At 39.2% G+C, this 17,988-nt stretch overlaps 1 protein-coding gene across 2 annotated transcripts in view; it reads left to right on the forward strand.

The window, feature by feature from the left end:
- The window catches only part of LOC127627676 (EMI domain-containing protein 1-like), a 109,130-nt gene that overhangs the window by 68,304 nt on the left and 22,838 nt on the right, over nt 1–17,988 (forward strand). For both annotated transcript variants that reach the window (XM_052104173.1, XM_052104166.1), the window contains exons 4-6: nt 16,209–16,298; nt 17,277–17,338; nt 17,449–17,575. In XM_052104173.1, coding sequence (XP_051960133.1) covers nt 16,209–16,298; nt 17,277–17,338; nt 17,449–17,575 — 279 coding nt within the window. The remainder of the gene's footprint in view (nt 1–16,208; nt 16,299–17,276; nt 17,339–17,448; nt 17,576–17,988) is intronic.

Consider the following 17,988-nt stretch of genomic DNA (forward strand, 5'->3'; position numbering starts at 1 on the left):
GGCTCTTCAACAGGGGGTCTGCAAGTTATTTTTTGATCCACCATTGGCATTTGTAATACCGGTAATCACTCACTCACATGCAAGCAATTGTGAGAGAGAGCAGTATGTATTTTAATTCATCGACATGTTGAAATTCCACTCAACAACATGTAAAACCTTAAAGTGTAGACTACTAAACAGTGCTAGTCAGCAGAAGTATGCAGTGCAGACAAACCATTCACGTGACCACTGCTCATCATGAGCCACTTATAACATGACAGATTAGGTTCAGCAGCGCTGCAGTGGAAGGTTGCATCTGCTTTGTGTTGATCGCTCTGAGGTGATGCAGGCAGAGATCAGTGAGGTGCATCGCAGTTCAACCGGCCGGTGATTAACTACAATAAAAACATAAATGAGGATTCATTAAGCCTGTTTCAATTATTACATTGTCTGATATTGAAATCTGATATATGGCCATATTCAAACAAATACAATTAGAGTTCATATATTTGAGCATTTATGTGCAAATTTAAATTCCACAAGTGCTTCAAACAAATATGTAAAAATATGAAAATGGCCATTTTTGTCATATTTTGAAATATTCTGCATGAAAAAGTGACCTTTTTATATCAGTAAAATAAAAACATTTATTTTCAGCATATAAGTGTTCTGCATAAATTTCCATTTTCAGATTTGTAGCCTACTGAATTAAGCTCTTCAAATTCTAATCAAATTTTTTGTGTTTTGTTAGGGTTTCTGTGTATAAATGCAGGTTGAGTCTCATTCACTGCACTCAGGGTGACGATTAAATGCTAGCTGTGATGTATTTGGCATGTGTGCAGTCTTCAGTCCCACAAAAGTTTGGACAAGGATTTTTATAGTGAACACATAACATGGAGGAGATGAGGCAGAGACGCTTACACTGTTACTATGGAGATGACATAAACGGCAGCTGTGCATTTGGATATGTTGCTACTGCTTCAAGCATTTGTTTTGCCGCTGGAAAGCGATGGGATTCCCTCAGATTTATATATTTTTTTTTTTCAGAAATGATAAATAATTGCAAGCTACCACAAAAAAAATGCAGATATTGGTTGAATTTGCAGAATCCTGGAGGGACTTTTTCTTTCTTTTTGGAGGAGGTTTGACAGTGCATGACTACTGATTTTTAATAGTTGACTTGTCGGGGGCCTGGGTAGCTCAGCAATTAACGATGCTGAGGAGTTCGCAAGTTCAAATCCAGGGCGTGTTGAGTGACTCCAGCCAGGTTTCCTAAGCAACCAAATTGTCCCGGTTGCTAGGGAGGGTAGAGTCAAATGGAGTAACCTCCTCGTGGTTGCTATAATGTAGTTCGCTCTCGGTGGGGCACATTGTGAGTTGTGCGTGGATGCCGCAGTGGATGGCATGAAGCCCCACACACGCCATGTCTCTGCAGTAACTCGCTCAACAAGCCACGTGATGAGATGTGCGGGTTGACGGTCTCAGACATGGAGGCAACTGAGATTCTTCCTCTGCCACCCGGATTGAGGCGCGTCACTATGCCACCACGAGGACTTAGAGAGCATTGGGAATTGGACATCTACAAATTGGGGAGAAACCATGATTAAAAAAATTGTCGATTAGTCGAGTTGAATTTGTTTAGCTGTAATGTAGCTAAAAGTTAACATAAGTGTCTGAACGTACAGTTGTGCTCAAAAGTTTGCATACCCTTGTAGAATTGGTAATATACACTCACCTAAAGGATTATTAGGAACAATATTATTAGATATTGGTTGAATTTGCAGAATCCTGGAGGGACTTTTTCTTTCTTTTTGGAGGAGGTTTGACAGTGATTAATAAGGAAAATTAAAAATGTGACTTCATGTCAAAATTGCTGCAGAACCATGCTGTACACACTGTGAAAAGCTGGTTTTAGCTGGTCACCCATCCTAGCCAGTCTGGTCAGTTTGGAAACAAATGATAAAACAGCGGTGGTCACTTTCAGCCTGGAGCTTTTTTAGAGCCCAGAAACAATGGAGGCTATGTAAGGCTATGTATGCAACAGAGAGAGAAAAGTACACAAACACACACAATACACTTACCATATTCTATCTTAAAACACAGAAAGTGCTTTCTCAGCACAAGTTACTCCCTGTAGACTCAGTCAACATTCTGTAGGGTGGATATAATGAAAAGAGAGAGAGTCTGACTTTTACTTCTTCAACCCGCAGACACACACACACACCTACCTCACCTGCTTTCATCACCACCACCTGGTCTCTAATGAGCCTGTCGTGCTGAGGGCAGCAGTCTTCGCTGACAGAGATGGATGGAGTCTTCTTATTTTTCTCTTTTCATACTGTTCCTCCACAGCTGCACACTTGACCAGCCTCATTTCTCCCCCCTGAAAATATATTCAAGAGTTTAATCGGGTTAAACAAAGCCTCAGTTCAGTTTGATGCCAGCTGGACTCCAAAAACATAGTAATGCCATTCAGTCCTTCATATGTTTTTATTCATCACAGTGCAATGTTGTCTTTGTAAACTGACTACTCTTAAGGAACTAAAATATTGGACACAATCTTGTTTTGCTGATCTGAGAGTGGTTTTGAAGCATCTCTTCTAATGGACTTTGGAAGCTGATTCTAGCTCAGAATTAAGTGGCATTTCCTATTTGGCTGACAGTCACATTAAAGGAACAGTTTACTCAAGAATGAAAATTATCTGATACCATCCCAGATGTGTATGACTGTCTTTCTTCAGCAGAACACAAATTAAGATTTTTAGAAGAAGATAGAGCTCTGGCAGGTCCTTATAATGGAAGTTCATGGGTGCAAGCACTTTGACGGGCCAAAGTCACATTTAGACAGCATAAAAGTTATCCACACGACTCCAGTCGTTCAATGACAAGTCTTTTGAAGCAAATCGATAGGTTTATGTTAGAAAAATTGTGTGGATTCAAGATGGGCAAGGAGGAGGTGGGAACTGGTAGAACAGTCAACATAACTTTAATGACAAATTAACTTAAACAAACATAAAAACACAGACACGCACACAGCGGCCACGTGTCTCTCTCTCTCTCTCTCGAACTGGTGCCTCTGGTTCGTCTTTATCCCTTCCCGGCTCATTAGGAAAATTCTGCACTGGGCATGCGTCCTTACAGCTTGGCCACGACCTCCTCCTTGTCACATTCCTTCGCCCGATTCAGGCCGGGGAAACCTCCGGCTTGATATACTCCCCTCCCTTCCTGGAGGGGATGTGTTGCCCTTATGGCTGTGCTTCTGTCGACAGGTCTTCCCCACCTCTCTGGAGCCCTAGGAGAGAATAGGGGAGGGAGAGGGAAAGAGCAAGGTGAGAGATAGAGAGGAGAGAGAGAGAGTGTCCTCACGGCCCGGCCACAACCTCCTTCTCATCACTGACAGCCACTGGACAGTCGATAATTACAACTTTTTTAACTTTAAATCGGCAGAGCTCTGATGCCGTTTGAAATGGCCAAACTCTGTTCGTTCTTTCTTAGTTTGTTCTTCTGTCTTCGGTTCCGTATTCTCGAGTGAACTCACCGCCAACTATGTGATGCGTCAGCTGCTGGAAGTGCTTTTTAAAAGTCAATAACGTTAAAAATGTTTTACACAAACATATCGATTTGTTCAGAAGACATATGAAGTTCAGTAATCCAACTAAAGAGAAGTGAATGACACATGTCTTACACATCATCAATATCTCTCCATTCCTCCCTGAACTCTCCTTGCAATGCAAACATTGACATCTGACACTTTAAACACAATCCAGTAACTACACATTTAGAAAGATTGAAATATCTTTATATAAAGCTGATATGATTACAGTGGAGGAACTGTGTCCAGAAACGTGGTGTGTGTGGGTGTAACGGTGTTGACAAAACAGGCAGAAACAATGATGATAAAGTTAAGATGAACCCAAGTGCAGTTTATTTCTTCCAAACGTTAAACCAGTATCCCCAACTATGAAAGTGAAAGAAAACAAAACAAGAAACCAAGGACCAAACTAATAATGACAAAACTAGACACGACATGAAATAACTAAGGCTAAGGCTGGACAGGATTGGAACAAAACTACATGTATACAAACTGGACTAAACTATGGCTTGACAACAAGATTACATGTACACAGGTTAGACTAAACTATGGCTGAACAACAAGGTTACACAAACAATACCTGACAAATGACAAAGGTAAACATGAGGGTTAAATACACAAGACATGGATAACAAAGGCCAATGAACAAACAGAACTCTAAAACAAGATAACAAGACAATTAACTAAAACCAATGACAAACTAGAACTGAATCAAAGTAATCAAACAATGAACCAATGAAAACCAGATATATAAACATGGACGGAAAACAGGATATGACAGGACTAGGAAACAGGAACTGACCAGGAATTTCAAAATAAAAGTACACAAACTAAAAGTCAACTGAGAATATCACAGTGGGGACCGTTATTTTGACATTTGACAAGTATGACATCTGTGTTGGTTCTAGAACAGGATTCCTATCAACCTGCCAAATTATAGGATAAGAGAAATGGGGTAGGCCTGCACTTTATTTTATAGATTTATTCTAAACAAAATGGCAGCTGTGTTTTGTTTTAATAATGGGACCATGTTTCAGGCATTAGGGGATGTCATTTGGTGACTGTATTTTACAGTTCAATACTGTATCATTAAATGATAGAATGTTTACATACAACCCTACTGGAAATACAAATATCTGCACTATGAAATGTACTTTTAACCATTAATTTTAACAATAGTTTCATATACATGAATAAACACAATATAAACATAAATTGTTAAACATATACATTTCCCCCATTTACTACAAGCTAAATCTCTCTGTAAAAGAATGTAAAAATGCTACTGTAAAAGAACCAGTAGTGTAGTCTAGGGCATGCGCAGGCATATACTGTATGCCCACTTACGTACCTTTCTCAGGATTTTGTGCATGCCCCCCTAAAATAAGTGATACCATTTTACCAACTAATGCATGCAGAACTGTGATGTCATCAACTGATTTAACAGACTAACAGTTAATAGGATATTTTCTCTCTGTAGAAATTTGACCCACATTTGGAGTGTGTCCATCTACAGAGCCATATGGGTGCATTAGCAAAGGTTACAACTGTGCAATGGTGCTTTATTTTCTTCGCTAAACTGTATGATCCAGATGCGTTATTAAAGTAGAGATGAACTGCGGAGCAAATGCTTACCGAACCGTGGTTGGCGAACCATATGGTTCCTTTTGTTTTACTGAGAACCGTTACACACCTAGTATGAATGAACCTGCCGTCATCCATGTTTCCTGTTCTTTCTGACAACTAAGGACTTGAATGCGATGTTTTCCCATAAAATTGTCTCCAATGGCACAAAATCATGGCAAAAATTGCACAATGGGCACTCAAATTTTGTCCGAACTGGACTGTTGTATCAGGACTTGCAAAAGATATTTATTTAGAAACATGTTTCACTTGGCAAAATCACAGTGACCATGCGGGTGAGAATGAACTTTGTGTGGTCCTGTGACACGGGATGTCCAGGTTTATTTATATAATGAGAGGAACATTAATGGCTGTCCTTGGGCCATTAATAATTTCAGGGTCCAGCAAAGAAAAATAGACACCCACACACATACATAAAATACCTGAATTTCCTAAGCCAATTAAGAATAATCAATAATATCAATCAATATCAGCACGGTTTTAATGCCCTTACCCCGAGAATAAAGTGAACAATCTCCGTATGCCAGGACTATCTGTTTCTGTCCTCTATTTCTGCGGGGCTGTATAAGATGTGTTCAACAGTAACACACGTTGTTTTATTTTGTAATAGACAGGTTGTCAAAATAAGTGCACCCACACTTACTTAACTAAACACATCTGTTACCCCACACACTGCATCATAACTCAGACACACACACAGACAAACAGTGTGCACTTCCTTCCACAAACATCTCTGATTGTATATAAGCTGATAAACAGGAAAAGCTCTCAGTCTCACGCAGTCACATTGGCAAAATACTCCCACACTTCATGCTGTTTTATGTTTCCTTTAATTCCTGAAAGCAGAAATAGAATTCAATCTGTGGCTTTCTTCTGAACAGAATACTAGCTTAATACTTACTGAATACTGCACAGTATACTGCCTAGTGGTTGCACGACTACTGATTTTTAATAGTTGACTTGTCGGGGGCCTGGGTAGCTCAGCAATTAACGATGCTGAGGAGTTCGCAAGTTCAAATCCAGGGCGTGTTGAGTGACTCCAGCCAGGTTTCCTAAGCAACCAAATTGTCCCGGTTGCTAGGGAGGGTAGAGTCAAATGGAGTAACCTCCTCGTGGTTGCTATAATGTAGTTCGCTCTCGGTGGGGCACGTTGTGAGTTGTGCGTGGATGCCGCAGTGGATGGCATGAAGCCCCACACACGCCATGTCTCCGCAGTAACTCGCTCAACAAGCCACGTGATGAGATGTGCGGGTTGACGGTCTCAGACATGGAGGCAACTGAGATTCTTCCTCTGCCACCCGGATTGAGGCGCGTCACTATGCCACCACGAGGACTTAGAGAGCATTGGGAATTGGACATCTACAAATTGGGGAGAAACCATGATTAAAAAAATTGTCGATTAGTCGAGTTGAATTTGTTTAGCTGTAATGTAGCTAAAAGTTAACATAAGTGTCTGAACGTACAGTTGTGCCCAAAAGTTTGCATACCCTTGTAGAATTGGTAATATACACTCACCTAAAGGATTATTAGGAACACCTGTTCAATTTCTCATTAATGCAATTATCTAATCAACCAATCATATGGCAGTTGCTTCAATGCATTTAGGGGTGTGGTCCTGGTCAAGACAATCTCCTGAACTCAAAACTGAATGTCAGAATGGGAAAGAAAGGTGATTTAAGCAATTTTGAGCGTGGCATGGTTGTTGGTGCCAGACGGGCCGGTCTGAGTATTTCACAATCTGCTCAGTTACTGGGATTTTCACGCACAACCATTTCTAGGGTTTAAAAAGAATGGTGTGAAAAGGGAAAAACATCCAGTATGCGGCAGTCCTGTGGGCTGAAAATGCCTTGTTGATGCTAGAGGTCAGAGGAGAATGGGCCGACTGATTCAAGCTGATAGAAGAGCAACTTTGCCTGAAATAACCACTCGTTACAACCGAGGTATGCAGCAAAGCATTTGTGAAGCCACAACACGCACAACCTTGAGGCAGATGGGCTACAACAGCAGAAGACCCCACCGGGTACCACTCATCTCCACTACAAATAGGAAAAAGAGGCTACAATTTGCAAGAGCTCACCAAAATTGGACAGTTGAAGACTGGAAAAATGTTGCCTGGTCTGATGAGTCTCGATTTCTGTTGAGACATTCAGATGGTAGAGTCAGAATTTGGCGTAAACAGAATGAGAACATGGATCCATCATGCCTTGTTACCACTGTGCAGGCTGGTGGTGGTGGTGTAATGGTGTGGGGGATGTTTTCTTGGCACACTTTAGGCCCCTTAGTGCCAATTGGGCATCGTTTAAATGCCACAGCCTACCTGAGCATTGTTTCTGACCATGTCCATCCCTTTATGGCCACCATGTACCCATCCTCTGATGGCTACTTCCAGCAGGATAATGCACCATGTCACAAAGCTCGAATCATTTCAAATTGGTTTCTTGAACATGACAATGAGTTCACTGTACTAAAATGGCCCCCACAGTCACCAGATCTCAACCCAATAGAGCATCTTTGGGATGTGGTGGAACGGGAGCTTCGTGCTCTGGATGTGCATCCCACAAATCTCCATCAACTGCAAGATGCTATCCTATCAATATGGGCCAACATTTCTAAAGAATGCTTTCAGCACCTTGTTGAATCAATGCCACGTAGAATTAAGGCAGTTCTGAAGGCGAAAGGGGGTCAAACACAGTATTAGTATGGTGTTCCTAATAATCTTTTAGGTGAGTGTATGTACCGTTTTTAAAGAAAACATGAGTGAGCAGGCAAAACACATTTATTTTATTTCTTATGGGATTCATATACATATGTAGGTTATAACAGAATGGCACAATCATGAAACAAAACATGGCAACAAAGAAAAAAAATGAAATGACCCCTGTTCAAAAGTCTGCATACCCTTTGTTCTTAATACTGTGTATAACCCCCTTTAGCATCAATGACAGCTTGCAGTCTTTTGTAATAGATGTTTATGAGGCACCAAATTCTTGCAGGTGGTATAGCTGCCCATTCGTCTTGGCAAAATGCCTCCAGGTCATGCAAAGTCTTTGGTCGACTTGCATGAACCACATGTTTGAGATCTCCCCAGTGGCTCGATGATATTAAGGTCTGGAGACTGTAATGGCCACTCCAGAACCTTTACCTTTTTCTGCTGTAACCATTGGAGGGTCAATTTGGCCTTTTGCTTAGGGTTATTGTCGTGCTGGAAATTCCAAGTGTGTCCCATGCGCAGATTTCATGCAGAAGAATGCAAATTGTCTGCCAGTATTTTCTGATAGCATGCTGCATTCATCTTGCCATCAATTTTCACAAGATTCCCCGTGCCTTTAGAGCTCACACACCCCAAAAACATCAGTGAGCCAACACCATGCTTCACATTGGGGATGGTATTCTTTTCACTATAGGCCTTGTTGACCCATCTCCAAACATAGCGCTTAGGGTTGTGACCATAAAGCTCTATTTTGGTCTTGTCACTCCAAATTACAGTGTGCCAGAAGTTCTGAAGCATGTCAAGTTGTTGTCAGGCATATTTTTACCAGCCTTTTTTTGGCATTGGTGCAGTAAAGGCTTCTTTCTGGCAACTCGACCATGCAGCTCAATTTTGTTCACGTATCATCATATTGTGCTCCTTGAAACGACCACACTGTCTTTTTCCAGAGCAGCCTGTATTTCTCCTGAGGTTACCTGTGGGTTTTTCTTTGTATCATGAACAATTCTTCTGGCAGTTGTGGCTGAAATCTTTCTTGGTCTACCTGACCTTGGCTTGGTATCAAGAGATCCCCGAATTTTCCACTTCTTAATAACTGATTAAACAGTACTGACTAGCATTTTCATGGCTTTGGATATCTTTTTATATCCTTTTCCATCTTTATAAAGTTCCATTACTTGATACGCAGGTCTTTTGACAATTCTTTTCTGCTCCCCATGGCTCAGTATCTAGCCTGCTCAGTGCATCCACGTGAGAGCTAACAAGCTCATTGACTATTTATACACAGACACTAATTGCAATTTAAAAAGCCACAGGTATGGGTAATTAACCTTTAATTGACATTTAAACCTATGTGTGTCACCTTGTGTGTCTGTAACAAGGCCAAACATTCAGTGGTATGTAAACTTTTGATAAGGGCCATTTGGGTGATTTCTGACTGTTATCAATATGTATGTGTGTGCTTGTGTGTCTTGTGTGTTTAAGTTGATTTATGCTGTTTTATGTCATGCTCGGCTGGTTCCTGCATGCTCCTTGCCCATCCTTACCTCCCACATGGAGAAATTGAAATGCCTGCCTTACAGGTAAAAGAGCCAATCATCTTTTAGAGACAGACATTGCCTGTCAATCAACTTGAGAACGTGCATGCACATTAGCTGAACCACGCACTTTTAACATGATCTGAGCTAAAGAAGCACAATTTATGATACTATAGTTTTCGGATTTTACTGCTGATTTTAAATGTTCTTTTATCATAATCTTGACCAACCATTTTGGAGATTTCGGCATTCAAGTAGATGGGAGCTTTACTTGTATGCAGCTTTATTATATAGCTGCCCAGCTTGTCTGATAGTGTTCCAAAGATGGCAGCCGAGTGGACTGACATGCATTGAAAGGGGCTTTGATATATTAACCAATCAAGACAAGTACATAAGTACAACCAAGTAAACAAGTGCACGCGGCCAATGTGAAAGCCCAAACGTGACTGCGTTCCTCACACCGCGCTCACGGAGTATGTGTTAATCAAGTGTAACTTGGTACATTATGAAAATATTTATAAAAAAAATGAACAACGACCTAAGCAGTTCTTTTGTTTTTATTTAACATATAATACTCAACACAACCAAAACTGAAATAAATTCTAAAAGTAAAAGATCAATCTTGGGATTTTAAGAAACGATATCATGATTTTTCAAATGAAAATTGCAATTATTCCAAAAAATCTGTATTTTTACCCAGGGCTAAAAATAAAAATCCTTTCTTAATTTATTTGTGTTTATAAAATGTATTTTGACAGTATGATTAAATAATTACTTAAGAAAGAGCCATTAAAAATCACGAATGATATTGCTTCTGCTTCATTCATCAAACTGGAAATGGAAGGCCAGGTCAAGTGCATTGCATTGTGTGATATAGTACACAACACTGTATTCTCTGTTGTATACTGCACATTTTGGCTAATGTAGAAGATAATCTTTTTTGTTACAAGTAACATGTTACATAATCAGATTACTTTTCGAGTAACGAGTAAAGTAATGCAATATTTTTTTATTTTAGACCACAATATCGGAGTTGCTTTTTAAATAAAGGAACACGTTGCTTTTTTACACCTCTTCTTTCCCTGTATTGCGAGAAATCAGGAGTAAAAGTGTGCAAACTTCGGGGAGGAGACATGTTGGGTATTGTAGTTCAGTATTGGAATGCCCAACCAAGAAGCTCTAGCGCCCAACAGTCAATGGATGTAGAAAGGAAGTCCCGCCTTGCAGGTAAAAGATCCAATCACCTTTTAGATACAGACATTGCCTGTCAATCAACTCGCTAACGTGCATTAGCTATACAAGCCGGGAAAATGTCTTGTTTTAGCGTAATATGAGGTCAACATTCGATTGAGTGAAATGTGATTGATTCATGTGTTAAACCAAAATAATAAAAAATCAGTAAATGCATTTAGGCAGAGGGATTATAAGACTAGACTTCCACTTGCCATGACATGAAATACTCACTCAATTCTTTGACTTACAGCTCCCCGTAATAGGGAGAATGGGATGAGAAAAGCTGACTCTCTCTGGATCAGTGGCTCCGAGAAACGTTCTACATTGATTATGGAACGCAGAGAAAATATCTTTCTAAACAGTTTCTATAATTTTGTTTTATAATATACAAGTAGTTTGATTAATTAAACAAACCGTTTTTATGACCTGTGATGTGTCTTGTAATGCATGGCTTATTTATATGGAATGCATAACATAGCAGAAGAGAAAGTGGCTGTGAGAAAAAAGTAACGCAAAAATAATGTAACTCTTTTCTTTCCATAAAAATGTACTTTTTAATTAATTAAGATACTTTTTTAAGGAGTAATGCAATATTTTAACGAGTTACTTTTAAAAGTAACTTGACCCAACACTGTTAGGGATATCTTCCTCCCATACCTCAACATTTTATTAATTTGAACTTCTTGATAACTCTATCATGGTAGAGACCAAAGACCAGCCGTTTCCCACACATCTTGACAGGAAGTGACTTCATAATGCTGTTAAGTGCTCTCATCCCCTAAACTATCAGACATGCGTAGACAAATATCTTCTGATCTCACAGAGCTAAGGGAGATACATGAGGGAAAATTATTATTACATGTTCTAATGTAACCATCCCCTCTGCTCCTCAAAGTCTCTTAGGAAACTCTGTTATTAAAAACCTGCAGATAATATCGATGGCTGCTTCCCCTAGCACACGCCCAAAGTTGAGAGGTCAATCTCACACACATTCACAGGTTGACGTGACTCTTGGCACTCATAAGTGGAAGTATATTTATAGTCCAAGAAGGGATATTACAAATCTGGGGTAGTTCGAAAGACAGATCCATTATTTTCATCAAACCCAGTATGAAAGTGATGACTATAAATTTAAATACACAGATATTTTTTCCCTACTAAGGCAAAACATGGTGCAAAGCAGTTCAATGGAAAGGAGGAGGCGAGAACCGGCCTGGCGATATAAACAATATTTTAATGATTAACTTGTCCGTAAATGATCTCTCTCTCTCACACCACCGTCCGCAATCGGCCTTTATCCCTCTCGGAGGCTTAATTAGCCTGATAAGGGACCAGGTGTGTATAATCATGACCCGACCCCGCCCTCCGCCCTGTCACACATGGTAACAGAGAAAAATGGCTTTAAAGTTCTTTTGATTGATTTGATGTCAATTTTAATTTTCAGTTTTCTTTAGAACTGAGCATAGTTGAACCAAAACTTTGACCACAGGACAGATTATAGTATAAGGGTCCCGATTTCAGACAATAATTCAGTTTTGACTAAATGTGTAGTTGCTATGTTTTGCCTTTACATGGCAGAAATATACAGATTTATAGCATAAGACTAAACATTTTATTTAAAGAGTCAATAATGGTGTGAGAGAGCACATTTAAAGGAATATTCTTGGTTCAATAGAAGTTAAGCTCAATTGTCAGCATTTGTGGCATAATATTGATTACCACAAAAACAAATATTGGCTTGCCAATATTTGTTTCAGTGAGAAACTTACAATGGAAGTGAATGGGGCCAATCTGTAAACATTAAAATACTCACTATTTCAAAAGTATAGCCACAAGACATAAACAATATTTGTGTTAACATGATTTTAGTGTGATGAAATAGCTTACTAACCTTTTATGTATTTGTAAAGTTACAGTATATTCAATTTTACAACTTCTTTGCCATGCAATGTAATGTCAACAAACCCTAAAATTACTGTAAAAATTACAATTTAAACAACTTCACAGCTCAAATAATACATGAATTTTAATAGAAGAATGAATGTAAGTGCTTTTATAAAATTATAAGCTTCACATTTCTGCCTTTAAACCCTCAAAAAAATTGCCCCATTCACATCCATTGTAAGTACATCTCTATAACTTTTTTAACTGGACATTTTTTCTTTTCTTTTGTTTTAAGAAAAGGAGAGACGTCAAATAATTTTTTTGTAGTAATTAACATTATGCCACAAATTCTGTCGATTGAGCTTAACTTGTATTGAACATAGAATATTCCTTTAAGTAAAGTTTTTTTAATTAAAGATTTAACTGATTGTCTTATAAGGATAGCTCAAGCACAAATAATAACATAGTGATCATTTACTCACTTTCAAGCTTGAATGTAATTAGAAAGCTACAGTATGGCAGAGGGAAAGATTTAGTAAATAATGACCTAGATTTCAGTCTGATCCTTTAAAGCTATCATATGACTTCAGTAGACTTGGAATATAGCGCACAAGCCATATAGATTACTTTAATAATTCCTTACATTTATAAAGCTCTTTTATAGGCACTCAAAGAACTTTACATAGTAGCCTATAGGTTTGCAGCATCCACCTGGTTGATGCGACGGTAGCATAGTGTGCCTGTACGCTCACCACACACCAGCTATTGGAGGAGAGGAGAGAGTTGAGTGATACAGAAAATTAATGGATGGGGATTATTAGGAGGCCATGATTGAGAAGGGCCTATGGGGGAAATTTGGCCAGGACACCAGGTTACACCCCTACACTTTACGAGAATTGTCTTGGGATTTTCAATGACCACAGGCAGTCAGGACCTCAGTTTACTGTCTCATCCAAAAGACAGTGCCATTTTACAGTATAGTGTCCCCATCACTTTACTGTGGCATTAGGACCCACACAGACCACAGTGTGAGCACCCCCTGCTGGCTTCCCTAATACCTCTTCCAGCAGCATCCTTAGTTTTCCCCAGGAGGTCTCCCATCCTGGTACTGGACAGGCTCAACCCAGCTTAGCAATAGTGGGCAACCATGCAAGAGCTGCAGGGTGATATGGCTGCTGGTAATGGTGCTGAATTGTTATTCAGGTTTTGTTTAAAGCTTGACAAAACCTGGCCACTGTATGCTTTCATTGTATGGAAAGAACAGTGTGAACACTTTTCAAAATCTCCTTTAATGTTCCATGGAAGAAGTAATGTCATGAGGGTGAGTCATTTATTTTGTTTTTGGGTTAACTAACCCCCTTTAATTAATTTAATTGGTTTTGAGATTGCTTTAAAATGTGATTTTAAATTAAATGGAAAGTTGTTGGCATTTGGATGTGGGTAGCTTCGCTTTTTGTGTCGAGTTGGCTTTTGGAAGAAGGCTTTAGCTGGCCCTGGGTGGATAGGTAGAAAGGTCTATCATTTAAAAACATAGGGCCATTTCCTCTCGGTCTCCTCTACAAACACACACACACACACACACACACACACACACACACACACACACACACACACACACACACACACAGAGAGAAAAGTAAATCAAAAGAGAATTTAAGGCCCCAAAAGAAAAATTTAGCCCAGGTTTCAAGGTTTAAGTGCAAAATTGTTACCATCCCCTGGTGAGGTTTACTTAACACAAAACATTTTGTCTGCCTCTTTGAATTCTGTTCAAAATAAGGTTCTTATTTTACTTTACTTTTTCCATTGCAGTATCTTTCTCCTTCATTTCCTCTGAGCACATCACTCACATTCTGACTTGTACACATGAACTCACACCGAAACTTAAAGGCATAGTTCACCCCAAAATTCTAATTCTCTCATCATTTATTCACCCTCATATTGTTCCAAACCATATTATTATTTTTTCTTCTTCAGTGGAACACATAAGGTAATCTGTAATTACAGATTAAATAAACTGAAACAGGTCAGTCCATGGAGTATACCACTACCTTGAAAGAGAAAGGAAGCGGAAAATGAATTGAGGCCTACATCAGCAACACAAGAAAACCTTTCTTTTTATATTTGAGCTTCTTTCATTTTCTTTCTACCAAATATAACCTCCTCTTCCTCAAGATCACTCAGAAGACAGCAAAAAAACTGTCATAGAACTGAGAGCTTTATGATTTGACAAACCAAAAAGAAAAAATATAATACCCACAGATGAGTTCTTAGTCTTTAGTATCTTATAAAAAGCTATTCCCTGGTTCTGCCCCAGTTCTCCCTCTACACTTAACATCCTGTTAAACCCATCCATGTGTGCCCTTTACCTGGTGCCATGGCTCTGTGTGGGCTTACCTGTCAGAGAGGCCCCTCTGTCTTTCCTGTCTCTGCAGATATGAAGCAGCATTATTAGTGCTTTTCAGAGCATAACTATCAGTATACAGAGAAAAAAAGAGCTATTTAAGTTAGTTTAATCTTAATAGAAAACATTCTGAATAAATGGCAGTATTTTACACCGTTGTCTCGAACAGTACATATATAAGCTGAGTCCGGGTTTGTGTACTGTCAGAGTATACTGCATTTGATGAAGAGTGTACTTTTGGGCTGTTAATAAAGTGCGTTCTTAAGGTATGCAGGTGAGCAGTATGAATACATTCCCAAACATACTGCATATGGGAATGTTGACATGGTTCCATGACCTAAATGTATGATGTAGTAACAACAACCACTAAAATAATTAAAACTTGTACAATCTAACCACAAGCAAAAACTTTGTTGATATATGTAGCACTTACGGTTTAAAAGAGCCATCAGATTTTTAGTTCTCTGTCATTTTTTTATTCCCATGGTATTATGAGATAGTAAATTGTCCAGTGGATGCACACTTTAGAATCTCAGCAGATGTAGAAGGTCATCCGCATAATGTTCTGTTTTATGAATACTACCAATTCGAACATCATGCTCAATTGACATACTGCTTTTGGCATGCTGCTGGATATAGTTGGGAAGAAGGCAAATTTGGACACAGGGATTGCGTTGGTGGTCTGTTCTTTTGACCTAGTACAATTTCACTCCTTTATTTGAATACATTTGAAATTCTATTCTGTTTTATGGTATATCTAATGTACATTTTTTGCTATAGATTAAAATCATGCAAGGATTTTTTTAAAAACCTCAAATTTATATTAATTTCCCCATGAAATCAAAATGGGAGTTTTGTGGCGTTTCATCCATATATATATATGCTAGTGTTCTCCTAAATGTAAACTTTTGGCCAATGGCCAAAATAGTCGTTCTCTTCCGGGAAATATTGATGGCTCAAATTGTATTACTCAAATATTGGATCGATTTTTATCCAATGAAATGCTCTCTAGAATGAGAACGAGCCCTTAGTTATGCCTTGTCTCATCTTCCTGTTTCAATAGGAAATACATCAAAACAGTCAAGTAAACTGTGCTTGCCAACCATATTCAACCATTTCATTTGGTCTTTAATTTGCCTTAAACAAAGTCCTGAATAAAATTACATTTTAAAATGGCATCAAATGGAATGTTTTTACTCATCTTTCCTTTTGAACCTCTTTGCACAGGGTCATCAAGTAACCTGGTTGCACAGGAGGCTGTAAGAAAACACGCTGCACTTTTGAAACCTGCTGTTAGAACAGGAGAGCAACTCTCTAGTAAGATCTGAATGTCTAATCTCAATTATTAACTCAAAATATACTCAACTTCAGCATACTTTACATAAAGAACCAAAGGGCTTGGGGGCCTGGGTAGCTCAGCGAGTATTGACACTGACTACCACCCCTGGAGTCACAAGTTCGAATCCAGGGTGTGCTGAGTGACTCCAACCAGGTCTCCTAAACAACCAAATAGGTCCGGTTGCTAGGGAGGGTAGAGTCACATGGTCTAACCTCCTCGTGGTCACGATTAATTGGTTCTTGCTCTCAATGCGGCGCGTGGTAAGCTGTGCGTGGATCGTGGATAGTAGCATGATACTTCACATGCTGTGATCTCCACGTGTCATGCACAGCGAGCCACGTGATAAAATGCATAGATTGACAGTCTCAGAAGCGGAGTCAACTGCGACTTGTCCTCCACCACCCAGATTGAGATGAGTAACCACGCCACCACGAGGACCTACTAAGTAGTGGGAATTGGGCATTCCAAAAATTGGGGAGAAAAGAAAAAAAGGGCTTAATAAAGACCAAAGCTTTTGTGAAACAATTTTTAAACAATTTGTCCATCTGGAACTTGTATTAATTTGATCTAAGGCCCTTTATTGAGACTTAATGATATAACTGGCTTGCAGTAGTAAACAGCCCACTTATGTTGGTCATTGTGAGTTTGCATGCTCAGTTTTTGTTCCAAACAGCAGCTTATCACACTGTGACTTGATTGGTTTTTCCAACATCCTTTCATAATATTCATACCTGGTCAAAAACTTTTACCATAGCTAAACAGATCTAGAATAAGGTTTAAACTGCAGAACACTTTGTTTGTAAACTACAAAAAAACACTTTTAAAAAGAACTCGCCTTGGAAAGAGCAGTGTGAAATCTGTTATTGATCCGATTGATTATGACTTGCTATTTCTGCCCTTTTGTTTCTCTTCATCCGTGTCTGTCCACCTCTCTCTCTATCTTCCCTCTTTCTCAGACTGTCTGAATTGCAGTCGTGTTACTGCCCTCACAGATCGTGTGAGCTCTCTGGAGGCAAAGGTAAAGACTTTCACCTTGAGGAACACAGTTTCTTCAATGACCCTTGTGCTTCTTGCTCTCTCTTTCTCTTTCTCAATCAATCTCCTCCTCTCCATCTTTTTTTTTTCCAGGTTCAGCTTCTTACTGCCCCTGCCTCCACCTCTCATAAACACACGCAGTTGAAAAATGGACCTGAATCCTCCTCTCTGATGGGGGCACCACCTGCCAAAGGTGCTCCTGGGGCTCAGGGTCCCGCAGGTATGTTTGTATTTTTACAATACAGAATTTTTATTTTTTTTTTTTATCTTTGGCACCATTCTGAGTAAACTTTAGAGAATGTTGTGCATTAAAATTCCAGGACATCAGCAGTTACGGTATACTTAAACCAACCCGTCTGGCACCAATAATCATGCCACGATCGAAATCACTGAGATAAAAAAAAATCCCAATTGTGATGGTTGATGTTTACATTAACTGAAGCTCCTGACTCATATCTGCATAATTTTCTGCACTTCACTGCTGAATTATGATTGGCTGATTATATAATCACATGAATAAGTAGTTGTACAGATGTACCTAAAAAGTGGTTAGTGAGTGTAGATATAAATAGTCACTCAAACAAATAAAACACATAAAAACCTGTTATCAGGCTTATGCACAGCAGCATAATG

This window comes from Xyrauchen texanus, chromosome 3 (genome assembly GCF_025860055.1).
Source record: "Xyrauchen texanus isolate HMW12.3.18 chromosome 3, RBS_HiC_50CHRs, whole genome shotgun sequence".
NCBI classification, from domain to species: domain Eukaryota; kingdom Metazoa; phylum Chordata; class Actinopteri; order Cypriniformes; family Catostomidae; genus Xyrauchen; species Xyrauchen texanus.